Source organism: Nerophis lumbriciformis, linkage group LG23 (genome assembly GCF_033978685.3).
Source record: "Nerophis lumbriciformis linkage group LG23, RoL_Nlum_v2.1, whole genome shotgun sequence".
In the NCBI taxonomy this organism is placed as follows: domain Eukaryota; kingdom Metazoa; phylum Chordata; class Actinopteri; order Syngnathiformes; family Syngnathidae; genus Nerophis; species Nerophis lumbriciformis.
This window is the reverse complement of record NC_084570.2, coordinates 29053561-29066320: the sequence shown is the minus strand read 5'-3', so window position 1 is coordinate 29066320 and position 12760 is coordinate 29053561. Positions and strand designations below refer to the sequence as shown.

The 12760-nt window shown below is 40.4% G+C and overlaps 1 protein-coding gene across 1 annotated transcript in view; it reads right to left on the bottom strand.

The window, feature by feature from the left end:
- Positions 1-12024, bottom strand: part of mapkapk2a (MAPK activated protein kinase 2a) — a 61320-nt gene extending 49296 nt beyond the window's left edge. The window contains exon 1 of the mRNA XM_061984838.1: positions 11378-12024. Within this exon, the coding sequence (XP_061840822.1) occupies positions 11378-11599 (222 nt within the window). The 5' untranslated portion in view covers positions 11600-12024. The remainder of the gene's footprint in view (positions 1-11377) is intronic.
- Positions 12025-12760: the final 736 nt, after the last annotated feature.

Below are 12760 nucleotides of genomic sequence, written 5' to 3'. Positions count from 1 at the left end.
TAATGTAGACATGCAAGCCTTGAAATAAAATTTTGAAAATCAAGACTACATTTCCTGCAAATGGGTGCATTTCTACCATATATTTTAACTTTAGATTTATTATCATATCAAACTCTTTTGGCTGTCTTTTTGACACTTACATCCGGCGCCCCCCTCCACACCCTGGATTATAAATAATGTAAATAATTCAATGTGATTATCTTGTGTGATGACTGTATTGTGATGATAGTATATATCTGATTGTATATATCTGTATCATGAATCAATTAAGTGGACCCCGACTTAAACAAGTTGTAAAACTTATTCGGGTGTTACCATTTAGTGGTCAATTGTACGGAATATGTACTTCACTGTGCAACCTACTAATAAAAGTCTCAATCAATCAATCAAAACACATAGACTTAAACAAGTTGTAAAACTTATTCGGGTGTTACCATTTAGTGGTCAATTGTACGGAATATGTACTTCACTGTGCAACCTACTAATAAAAGTCTCAATCAATCAATCAAAACACATAGAATCATCATACTGCTGTGAATATATGCATCAAGTGTTCATTCAAGGCTAAGGCAAAATATCGAGATATATATCGTGTATCGCAATATGGCCTTAAAACATCGCAATATTAAAAAAAGGCCATATCGCCCACCCCTAGTTTCAATGATGCCATTTCTGTTTGTCATGTATAATTTTGTCTATTTTGTGTTTATCCTTGAATAAACAGGTCAGTTTCTTGTTACCAACCATTGTGTATTATTCAAACTCCCCTAATTCAGCTGGCTAGTTGTTATCAAGAGTACTAAAACCCTTTTCAACATGATTCTGACAACTAAGTAGGCTAAATAACTTTAAACTTTAATACATGCTCGGATAGGCCAGTATCGGTCAGTATCGGTATCGGTCAGTATCGGTATCGGATCGGAAGTGCAAAAACAATATCGGTATCGGATCGGAAGTGCAAAAACCTGGATCGGGACATCCCTACTCAGGACCTTCGTATTGTGAGGCAGACGCACTAACCCCTCTCTCCCACCGTGCTGCCCTGACAGTTAGTAATATCTTCTAATTTTTTACTTACCGAAAACCAATAATTTATTAATGTATTTTTGCGCACTATCGTTGTTTGGCTTTATAATCATGGCGGACAAACTACACAAACTTTGCTACGGCGATATCCCCTCGGAGTAATTGGAGCCAAGCACTTGGTTTAACGTCATTTTCCCATGCTTCCAGCCGTGCGTTTAAGAGCGCACTGCTGTGTTTAGATGGCGACAGGTGTGGACAATATTGGAGACAGACACACTTGTCCCCACACTAAAAGTATACAGCGAAGAAGAAAACTATTTGATGTTGCTTTTATTTTCTCAATACAGTGTCCATCAGCTGCTGTGACTGAGAGTTAATGACGTGAGGAAACATGCAGCAAGCGATGTGTCGTGAACGTTGTCACAACTTGTTAATAAAGTCTGTAGTTGGTTTACTGGGATGTTCACTCGTCCTTTATTTAACTGCAAACTGTATCAGTGTTCAAATAACATCAATACTAGCTCAAATGTTTTGTCCTCTAATCGAATTGAACGCAAGCTGTGAAGATTGTGTATTCGATGTGAGAGGTGTCACTCTTTATTTTCGTTGGCCAAACTGTTGCACTGAACAACAAGGAGGTGTTGTTGGAGAAGAAGAAAGCTTGTTTATTAGACTTCATCTTCATGAGTCAAATTGCTCTGAGTTTTATATTGATATCAAAAAGTAAACACCATGTTTTTTTTACATTACTTGTGTTTTTTTCATGTCACAAATTATTACTTTAAAAACTGTTCATGTGACACAGCATTTTGTTAAATTGTTATTGTGTATAGTTAATTCCTATACAACATATTTCTGCTCAAGCACTTAATGGATCTGTCCCGATACAGCATCTACATGTACATATGAATGTACATAACTTAAAAAATAAATAGATAATAAAAAACATACCTCCCTCTATCAAAAATGTAAAAATAGAGATAAAGGCATCATGTAATGACAAAAAGCTGACAAATTGATATTAATAATTAATTTAAAAAAACATGCATGCATGCTTTGGAGCCCCTGCCTCGAAAGAAAATATTGTTTGTCTTGGTGCCCTAAAATAGGAGCCCTCTTTTAAGGCAACACTTGCCTTGACCTTAAAAAGTTCAAATTCGAGGCCTGCAATTCATATTCTCTAAGTTCCAATATTGTCTAAATATTTGACTTGAGGGGACCGGCAGTTCAACAGTTCAAAAAGGAGGACATATAAAAGAGAACAGTGACCCAGTTATAGGAGTCACATGTAGCTTTAAAACCACCGTACAGGATGTTTTCACACAGACGTACTCATCATTTGTATTTGCGCAATAGATTTTTCTACCAACTATAAGCAAAGCTACAAGGAAAAAACAACTTGTAAAAAAAACTACAAAACAGCAGGCTGCCTGGACCACCCCTGTATTAGCATGTAACATTTGCCAATCATTGACCCATCTTGAGTTCCTGCTAAAAGAGTGTCACACAGCAAACATGTTTGTGATGTTTATGGAGCTGTAACTATTTCACCATCAGAATACTTGACATACTTTGATCATGTCATAGGTGGTTGTAGATGCGGCCTGGACCCATTGAGAAATCCTACCAGTTTCATATTTTGTTCAGCTGTGGACTCCAAATAACGACGGTCCTCCTTTTAGTCACCTAAGACAGGGATTTCTAAACTTGTTCCACAAAGAAACCCTCACAGAAAATGTATGTGGGGGTCACTTCCTATTCTTCACCTTGTGTTCATTAAAGGGGAACTGCATTTTTTTTAACTAAAAAATGAGGATTAGAGTGAACGGGGAACACAGGCCTTGCGCTGAAAGATCCCATCAGTCTTTATCCCAGTGACAGCGGACATTTTACAGTACCGGTAAGTGTTTGTTTTATTATGTGCCTAGTTTGTATTTCTTGTTTAGCACTTAGCAATACTGCTACATGAGTACCCCAAATTTCCACTGGATGCAGAATGGCGCCGCCATCTGCAACCCGGCAATCCCCACTGCTCTGCTGTTCAGCGAATTATCACAGCCTTTTACGGGATCTCGTGAATTCACGCATAATCACGTGATAAGGAGAGTTTTAGTGAAAGCAAACCACAAACACTTTGTCGCACACACACTCCCCTGCTTCACTGGCTTCTGTATCAGCTTGTATTCGACACAGGCCCCCCAGATAGCTGTCTGGGATATGCCTGCACTGTATTTCTCAGACTATAAGGCGCACTTAAAATACTTTTTGTTTTCTCAAAAACTGACAATGCGCCTTATAACCTGGTGCGCCTAATGTACGGATTAATTACCGTTGTGCTTACCGACCTCGAAGCGATTTTATTTGGTACATGGTGTAATGATAAGTGTGACCAGTAGATGGCAGTCACACATAAGAGGTACGTGTGGACTGGAGGTTGACGCCTTTTCAATAAATTACGTTAGTAAAGCAACACCAAAACGTTGATGTTTCATTGAGAATATAGAACATTACACACGGCACTCATAAAGTTGTCAAAATGTTTTAGTACGACTTTGGTAAGCTACAAAGCCACACCGCTTGATGGATTGTCAGAGCATTACGGCTACCATAGTCAGTCGTACTGTGCTTCAACATACGGTATTATTATGGTGTGTGTGTATAAGGACCCCAAAATGGCACATATTAGGCTTTTTGTTTCGCAACATTATGCAAAAACAACTTTTCTTACCCATTAGTACCTGCTGACGTGTATTTTGCATCTGCATATCCCAAAAATGTGCACGCGGCCGCCATTGAAGTCCGCGCCGTAGTCAATAAGCTCCTTTTTTTTCTCTATCTTCTTGTTATCGGGCATTTATATTCTGCTGTTACCATTTATAATATAAAGTAACATACAGTTCCAACTTATAACTGTCAGTAGACTCGCTATGGAAGTGCTAAAAACTAACGGTGCAACAAAGATGACAAAGAGAAGACGCTGTGGTAGTGGAGGCACGTAAATAAAAACGCCCACAAAACGGCGCATCCTGAAGAGACGGTCAGAAAGCGGCTTAAAAGTGATCTGTAAAACATAATCTATGCAACATTTTGACCAAAGGACCACCATTACATGTTATGTAGACCACAAGGAAGTCTTTTACATGTAGAAAAATAATCATAATATGACCCCTTTAATGCACCTTAAAATTGAGTGCACTTTATGTATGAAAAGAGACCTGAATAGACTCACTCATCGGCAGTGCGCCTTATGGTCGGAAAAAATACGGTATATGATTCTTTAATTTTGGACATCAGGAAACAGCATGTCCTCGTCTTTTTGTGTCAACGTGGTGAAATTACGTGTGAAAACCTTTGACAAGTTGATTTCAGCTCCACATTTTACAGTGTAATCGGAGTATTTTATTTTGAAAGTAAACCAGAATGTATTTTGTGTTTGTCAATGACTTCCTGTCCAACACCAGCAGATTTTAGCAAAATGTAACCGCCGTGTTGCGGCGACCGGCAAAAATAGAAGCTCTGTCTATATTTAGCCTTGGAATGCGAAACATCACCGCCACGTCGGTGCCGTTCTGCAGCAGTAGAAACTGAACACACTGACTTGAATTCAAACGCAAAGTGTTCGCCTCCGTGGCGGCGCTGTTCCGCATCCAGTGGCAATCTGGGGTTAGAGTTTCACTATAGTTAGATCGGTTCATTACTCAGTATCTAAAACTTGCAGCTCAACCTATATTCAGGCTAAAAAGAATAGTTTCTGGATCATCATTTATCCCAAAGTAGTTGTTTTACTTTATCTTTTATCTATACATATTTGTGTGCAATATGTAGTATTTATTGCATTTTTTTTGTTCCTCAATAGGTTTTACTTCCTTTACTGTATGTAAAAATGTCCCCATCGTGGGATAAATAAAAACCTATGCTATTAAGGCCCCTTCTACACTAATCCAGGCTATATCAAACCCATACTTGCCAACCTTGAGACCTCAGAATTAGGGAGATATTCAAAAGGCCCGCTGGGGGTCATTTTATATATATTAGGGCTGCAACGAACGATTAATTTGATAATCGATTAATCTGTCGATTATTACTTCGATTAATCGATGAATAATCAGATAAAGGAGACAAACTACATTTCTATCCTTTCCAGTATTTTATTGAAAGAAAACAGCACACTGGCACCATACTTATGTTGATTATTGTTTCTCAGCTGTTTGTATATGTTGCAGTTTATAAATAAAGGTTTATTAAAAAAAAAAAAAAAATTAAAAAAATAATAATAATAAAAAATTGCCTCCGCGCATGTGCATAGCGTAGATCCAACGAATCGATGACTATATATATATATATATATATATATATTATGGCTGCAACACCTAATCGATTAAATCGATTTAAATCGATTATAAAAATAGTTGGCGATTAATTTAGTCATCGATTCGTTGGATCTATGCTATGCGCATGCGCAGAGGTTACGTTTTGGGGTTTTTTAAACCTTTATTTATAAACTGCAACATTTACAAACAGTTGAGAAACAATAATCAAAATAATAGGAGTGTAACGGTACGTGTATTTGTATCGAACCGTTTCGGTACGGGGGTTTCGGTGCGGAGGGGCCGAACAAGTTTCCACACGGACATATTAAGTAGCGTACTGCACGTTGTGTAAACAATACTCAAAATGCCGGACATTTGAGGTATTTAAGAAACTCCGCCCTGACAGCTCCGCAAAAGAGGACATGTCCGGTGAAAAGCGGACGTATGGTCTGTCTATCGTAGCCCGCTAGCTGCTAGCATGCTAGCAAAAGAGGACATGTCCAGTGAAACCGATCGGGCTAGGTCCTGACCATACGTCCTCTTTTCACCGGACATGTCCTCCTTTGCAGAGCTGTCCGGGTGGTGTTTCTTAAATGCCTCAAATGTCCGGCATTTTGAGTTAGGGTTGCGTGTATTTTCAATGTACGTTCAGGTTTAAGAAGGTTAAAAACAAAACTAATTGTGAAGGAGCGCAGCAGCATTGGTGAGGGAGGGGGAGAGACAGAGAGAGCGAGAGAGTTGTGATAAACGCGCATGCGTCGCCAGGCTCTGCTTTTTATCCATAGATTTATCAGATTTAATTTTTTAATATCTATAGCAGGGGTGTCAAAAGTGTGCATTTTTGTAACATTTTCCTTGTTTTATTTGGCAAGTTGATCAAAGTAATAATCGACAGATTAATCGATTATCAAATTGATCATTAGTTGCAGCCCTAATATATATATATATATATATACATATATATATATATATATATATATATATATAATATATATATATATATATATATATAAATATATATACACACATGTATACACACACACACACACACAAAAAAAGAAAAAAGAAATACTTGAATTTCAATGTTCACTTATTTACACATAACACTCCTCTACACGTGGTTGTTATTATTGTCCGGCCGGAAACGGCGCCCAGTGAAGGATGGTGTAGCAATACTGTTGTCCGGGTGGAAATCTGGAGAAATTCGTGAGAATGGTGGCTCCGGGAGATTTTCGGGAGGGGCACTGAAATTCGGGACTCTCCCGGGAAAATCGGGAGGGTTGGCAAGTATGATCCAACCTAACCATATCTTTGTCCATACACACACAACAATGCCACCATTTAAGACCCCTCCGCCCTCCGTCCACCGGCGCAACCCGACCTAGTACGCATGCGCGGAAAAAGAATGCGGGCGTCATAGTCACCTCTGACCTGGAAGTGTATCCTTACACTGTGTTTCAATGTAGCCTATTGCCACATTTCTTTCAACAGTAGACCTTGCTTGCATGACTCAAAATCAGCAGCTGTTAGACTAGCCCTACTGTAGTGAATCACACCTGAGCCATCATACATGAATCATATCTTTAATGGACATGTACCGGTAAAAGTAAACAATGTGATAAAGAACATTTTACAACAATCAATCTAGGGATCTAGATATCTGGTCAGGACACTGTGCTTGTAGGCTGAAATTGGCGGTCGTACTTGACGGTCGCAACCACTTCATGGCTTCACAATAGTTATGGAGTACAAAACTAGACGTTGAGTAATCGCTCGACATACATTGCGGACAATAACTGATAGTCTGCTTTGCCACTCCAAATGCATTCGCTGTTTTCTGTAGTACTCCCTCGTCCACGGGAGCCCGCATTCTCGTTGTCTCCCCTTTGACAAATGGACAAAGTTTTTCGCTAAGTAGAATCACAGCTGACCTGGACATTCAAAAGTTCTCTTGCCGTTCCTGTGGCACAACACACTTTTTGACTAACATATCCCACCAGGCTGCCGTTCTTCCAGGGCTTATCCAAACCCGTCGCTCAACTGCTATGTTGCCGTCTGAGATGTGTTGTATCCCAAATAGCTGCAATCGCGCGTTTCCTTCTCTTAAGGTATTGATGTCTGATTTCCACAAGCGTTTGTTATGAAGCTGGCTGTAGCACGTTCTTTCTGACGTCACTTCCTGTGTGGGGCGCGGTCTTTCTGACGTCACTTCCTGTGTGGGGCACGGTCTTTCTGGCGTCACTTCCTCTCCGAACTCAGTTCGTAAACAATCGATGAGTCCATACAAAGCTAAAAGTTGGAGATTCCAGAAATACACGGCTCACTTACCCATGTAAAAAAGTATCCAAGGAGGGGAACCTTAAACGATGGTTTAGTGTGGCTGAAACGGGGCTTAGGCTGAATAATTATTCGTTTAAGGGGTTATCCAGCTTAATGTAGACAGGGCCTAAATCTGACATGATTAGTTGTTGCTGTTGTATGAAATAACGAACATTGTGATGCTGTAATGCTTAAAGATCAAAATACGTTCAATATTCAACGATTTAGTGCATTTGCAAACAGCTAAAATGACGTACAAAGCAAACTATAACCTGCTAGCCAAGAATGTACAACAGTTCTTCTCAACAAAAGAGGAGAAATACAACCTTAGAGAAAAATCTAATTTAAAACATTTGTATGCTCATACAACACTTAAAACCTTTAGCATATCCGTATGTGGAATTAAATTATGGAATGGAATAAGCAAAGAAATCAAACAAAGCACCAATATGATTCAGTTTAAGAGACTCTTCAAACTACAAGTGTTCACAAAGTACACAGAACAATAATTACAATGAACATCTTGAGATAAAGATTATTTATGTATTTAATATTTTTTTACTTTACTATGGTATATTTTATATTAGTTCACTGTTTTGTTACAGAGAACAAGGAAATGGGATACAATTGCTATGGTATGAAAAGGGGTAGGATTAAATAAGCTCAACTTCTTCCTACTCCTTTTCGGACATGCTGTAATGAAACAACTGTATTTCCAGTTGTTTCATGATGCATTACATTGCGGCCCAACAAATATATCGATTGTTTTTGTTAAGCAGTACCAGACGAAGATCAAAATACGTTTAATATTTAATATTATTATGAATTTTCCTGTTACTACATAACATATATAGTTACAGCATGTATATAAAATGTTGACAGGGTGTTTTAGAGCGCTTTATAGATCGCATCTCCATTACCTGCATTATTAGCCACCTTTTGCTAGCGTTTATTTACAATTTAGAATGCATAAAAAAAGAAACAAATATAAAAAGTGCAGGTTTTATACCAATCTATGCCATAATATGGGACATTCGCCCTGACAAATATATTGATTATTTTTGATAAGCGGTACCAGACGAAGATCAAAATACGTTTAATATTTCATGTTATTATGAATGTGCCTGTTACTACATAACATATATAGTTACAGCATGTATATAAAATGTTGACAGGGGGTTGTAGAGCGCTTTACAGATCGCATCTCCATTACCTGCATTATTAGCCACCTTTTGCTAGTGTTTATTTACAACTCAGAATGCATAGAAAAAGAAACTAATTTAAAAAAAGTGCAGTTTTAAACCAATCGATGTCATAACATGGGACACTCGACCTGACAAATATATTGATTATTTTTGATAAGCAGTACCAGACGAAGATCACAATATACGTTTTATATTTCATGTTATTAAGAATGTGCCTGTTACTACATAACATATATACTTACAGCATGTATATAAAATGTTGACAGGGTGTTTTAGAGCGCTTTATAGATCGCATCTCCATTACCTGCGTTATTAATCACCTTTTGCTAGCGTTTATTTACAACTTAGAATGTATAGAAAAAGAAACAAATAAAAAAAAGTGCAGTTTTAAACCAATCGATAACATAATATGGGACATTCGGCCTGACAAATATATCGATTATTGTTGATAAGCAGTACCAGACGAAGGTCACAATATACGTTTAATATTTCATGTTAGATCAGTAGTTGTGAGTTCAAACCCCGGCCGAGTCAAACCAAAGACTAGGGCTGGGCGATATGGCCTTTTTCTAATATCTCGATATTTTTAGGCCATATCACGATACACGATATATATCTCGATATTTTGCCTTAGCCTTGAATGAACACTTGATACATATAATCACAGCAGTATGATGATTCTATGTGTCTACATTAAAACATTCCTGTTCATACTGCATTAATATATGCTACTTTTAAACTTTCATGCAGAGAGGGAAATCACAACTAAGTCAATTTAGCAAAAGTGTATTTATTAAACAGTTATTAAGCAGTGGCACAAACATTCATGTCTTTTCCAAAACAGAAAGTGCAAAATTGTCAGAGTCATTTTAAAACAAGCTATTAGTGCACTTTTGTGCATGATGTCACTAAGATGACATATCATAACACTAATTAAAGTACACGTTTTGTACAGAACGCCACTACAATAGTTTATAAAAAAAAATAAAGTGCACTTTTGTGCATGATGTCACACAAGATATTTCAATAAGTGTCAAATAAAAATGAGCTGCATAATAGGAAATCAAATTGTGTACGTCCTTCGCTATGTGGTAGTTTACTGTGGACGTTATCTCCTTTTGTTGTTGACTATTTTTTTCATACTGTGTTGATCTGGAAATGTTTGCCTCTGCATTTAGATGGTGTGGGTGTGTGGCACCGAACGGAGATGTTGACATGCAGAGTAAGCACTCTTCATTCTCTAGCAGGTGACTTTTCAAATGATGCTACATATTAGCAGTAATGCTACTTTTTGTAGCAATGCTTTTTCCCCACACTTGACAAATTACAGATGTCTGTTCGACATATTCCGACTTGAAGCCAAACCACCGCCAGACGATGGACCCCCTGCTGTTTTTCTTGGGAATTAATTCCTCCTTCATTTGTTACCAGATTCGCACCTTCTTTCTCTCGTATTACCGCTCGCACCACTCCGCTAGCATCACAGCTAACGTTACCCATGCTGCTACCTCTCTGCTCCGCGAGGGCGTATACGTATGTGACGTATGACGTGACAGTATGTGACGTATGTAAGAAGGTGCGCTTGCTGTCTGTGAGAAGGACAGACAAGAAAGAGTGGGAAGAGCCTGTAGTGTAATGCCAGCAGCTAAAAGCAACTGCATGAGAACATATACTCGAATATCACGATATAGTCCTTTTCTATATCGCACAGAGACATACCCGCGATATATCGAGTATATCGATATATCGCCCAGCCCTACCAAAGACTATAAAAATAGGACCCATTACCTCCCTGCTTGGCACTCCGCATCAAGGGTTAGAATTGGGGGTTAAGTCACCAAAAATGATTCTCAGGGACGGCCAACGCTGCTGCCCACTGCTCCCCTCGCCTCCCAGGGGGTGATCAAGGGCCACACCTAGTGTGTGTGTGACAATCATTGGAACTTTAACTTTTTATTATGAATGTGCCTGTTACTACATAACATATATATAGTTACAGCATGTATATAAAATGCTGCGATGAGGTGGCCACTTGTCCAGGGTGTACCCCGCCTTCCGCCCGAATGCAGCTGAGATAGGCTCCAGCACCCCCCAAGATCCCAAAAGGGAAAAGCGGTAGGAAATGGATGGATGGATGTATATAAAATGTTGACAGGGTGTTTTAGGGCGCTTTATAGATCGCGTCTCCATTACCTGCATTATTAACCACCTTTTGCTAGCGTTTATTTACATCTTAGAATGCATAAAAAAAGAAACAAATAAAAAAAATGCAGTTTTAAACCAATCGATGCCATAATATGGGACATCCGGCCCGACAAATATATCGATTATTTTTGTACCAGATGATAAATACCATGTCAGATTTTTTTATTTTTGGACTTGGTGGCCATAAACTTCTTACTTTGGAAAGTTCTGACAGTTCAAGCAGGAAGAAAGCGAGATAAAAACAACCGGCTTCCATTTTTTTTAGTTGACTTATACGGAGTAAAGGTTATTAGATACAACCAAGGAGCTTACCTTTAAGGCGTACTTGTCCCCGGTCTTCCTCTGGAAGATTTCCAGCACCTTGCCATTGATGCCCAGCCCCAGAACCTGACTGGTCACCTTGTAGTCGTCTATGATGGCGTTCCTCTTGATCTGCAAGGTGGGTCGGCTCAAGAAGGGCAGAAACTGACCCGCGGGGTTCTGCTGCCCGGCCGGGTTGGGGAAGAGCGGCTGGTTCTGAGCGTTCGACAGCATTCTGTTCGGATCACCCGCTTAGGTTGAATGGTCTCGTTTTCAAGGCAGGGTCTTCTTCGACCGACTGTGTCGCAACAAGGCCGCCGGGGGAGACGCAGCAGCGGCCGGGCTCCTTTTGACAAAATCCCTCGGTTCGCCGACGGGATGCTAAGCTAGTTAGCTGTTAGCATAGCTCCTATTCTTGACCTATGACTTTTAGGCTATCACGTCAGCTAGGAGTTAGCTTGTCCATCTCCGGTAGTGGCAGCCGCACGCCGGTCCCCCCTCAAAAACCCACTAATGGAACTTTGCGGATATATCTCTCGTAAACATTCCCGGAACACGTCTCTCGCGGAGGCGCACTGTGACGTGGAACAAAAGCAGCGAGGAAAGTTAAGCGGCGGTGACAGCGAAGACTTCACTTTTCCGAGGGCCAGCCAGGCAGCCCGTCGGCCAATCAGAGCAGGTCTTACGGCTGACGTCATAAGTATTTTTTTCCGGTACTTAAAGGAACAGCGCACAGCTCCAAGGTTCGAATTAAAACGTGGGATACGACAAGGATGTCCTCCATCCATCCATCCATCTTCTTCCGCTTATCCGAGGTCGGGTCGCGGGGGCAGCAGCCTAAGCAGGGAAGCCCAGACTTCCCTCTCCCCAGCCACTTCGTCTAGCTCCTCCCGGGGGATCCCGAGGCGTTCCCAGGCCAGCCGGGAGACATAGTCTTCCCAACGTGTCCTGGGTCTTCCTCGTGGCCTCCTACCGGTCGGACATGCCCTAAACACCTCCTTAGGGAGGCGCTCGGGTGGCATCCTGACCAGATGCCCGAACCACCTCATCTGGCTCCTCTCGATGCTATTTCTCCATATTTATTTTTGTTAGCCACCCAATTGTTATCGGTTCATATAAAAACTAGTCGTTTAACCCTTGTGTACTGTTCATATTGTTGTTACTCAGCCAGCCATACTTGCCAACCTTGAGACCTCCGATTTCGGGAGGTGGGGGGTCACTCAGGTCCGCATGGAGTTGCAGGGGGCGTGGCTTCCAGCTCCGCCTGAACTTCGGGAGATTTTCGGGAGAAAATTTGTCCCGGGAGGTTTTCGGGAGAGGCGCTGAATTTCGGGAGTGTCCCGCAAAATCCGGGCGGGTTGGCAAGTATGCAGCCAGCGTTTGTGGGTCTTATGG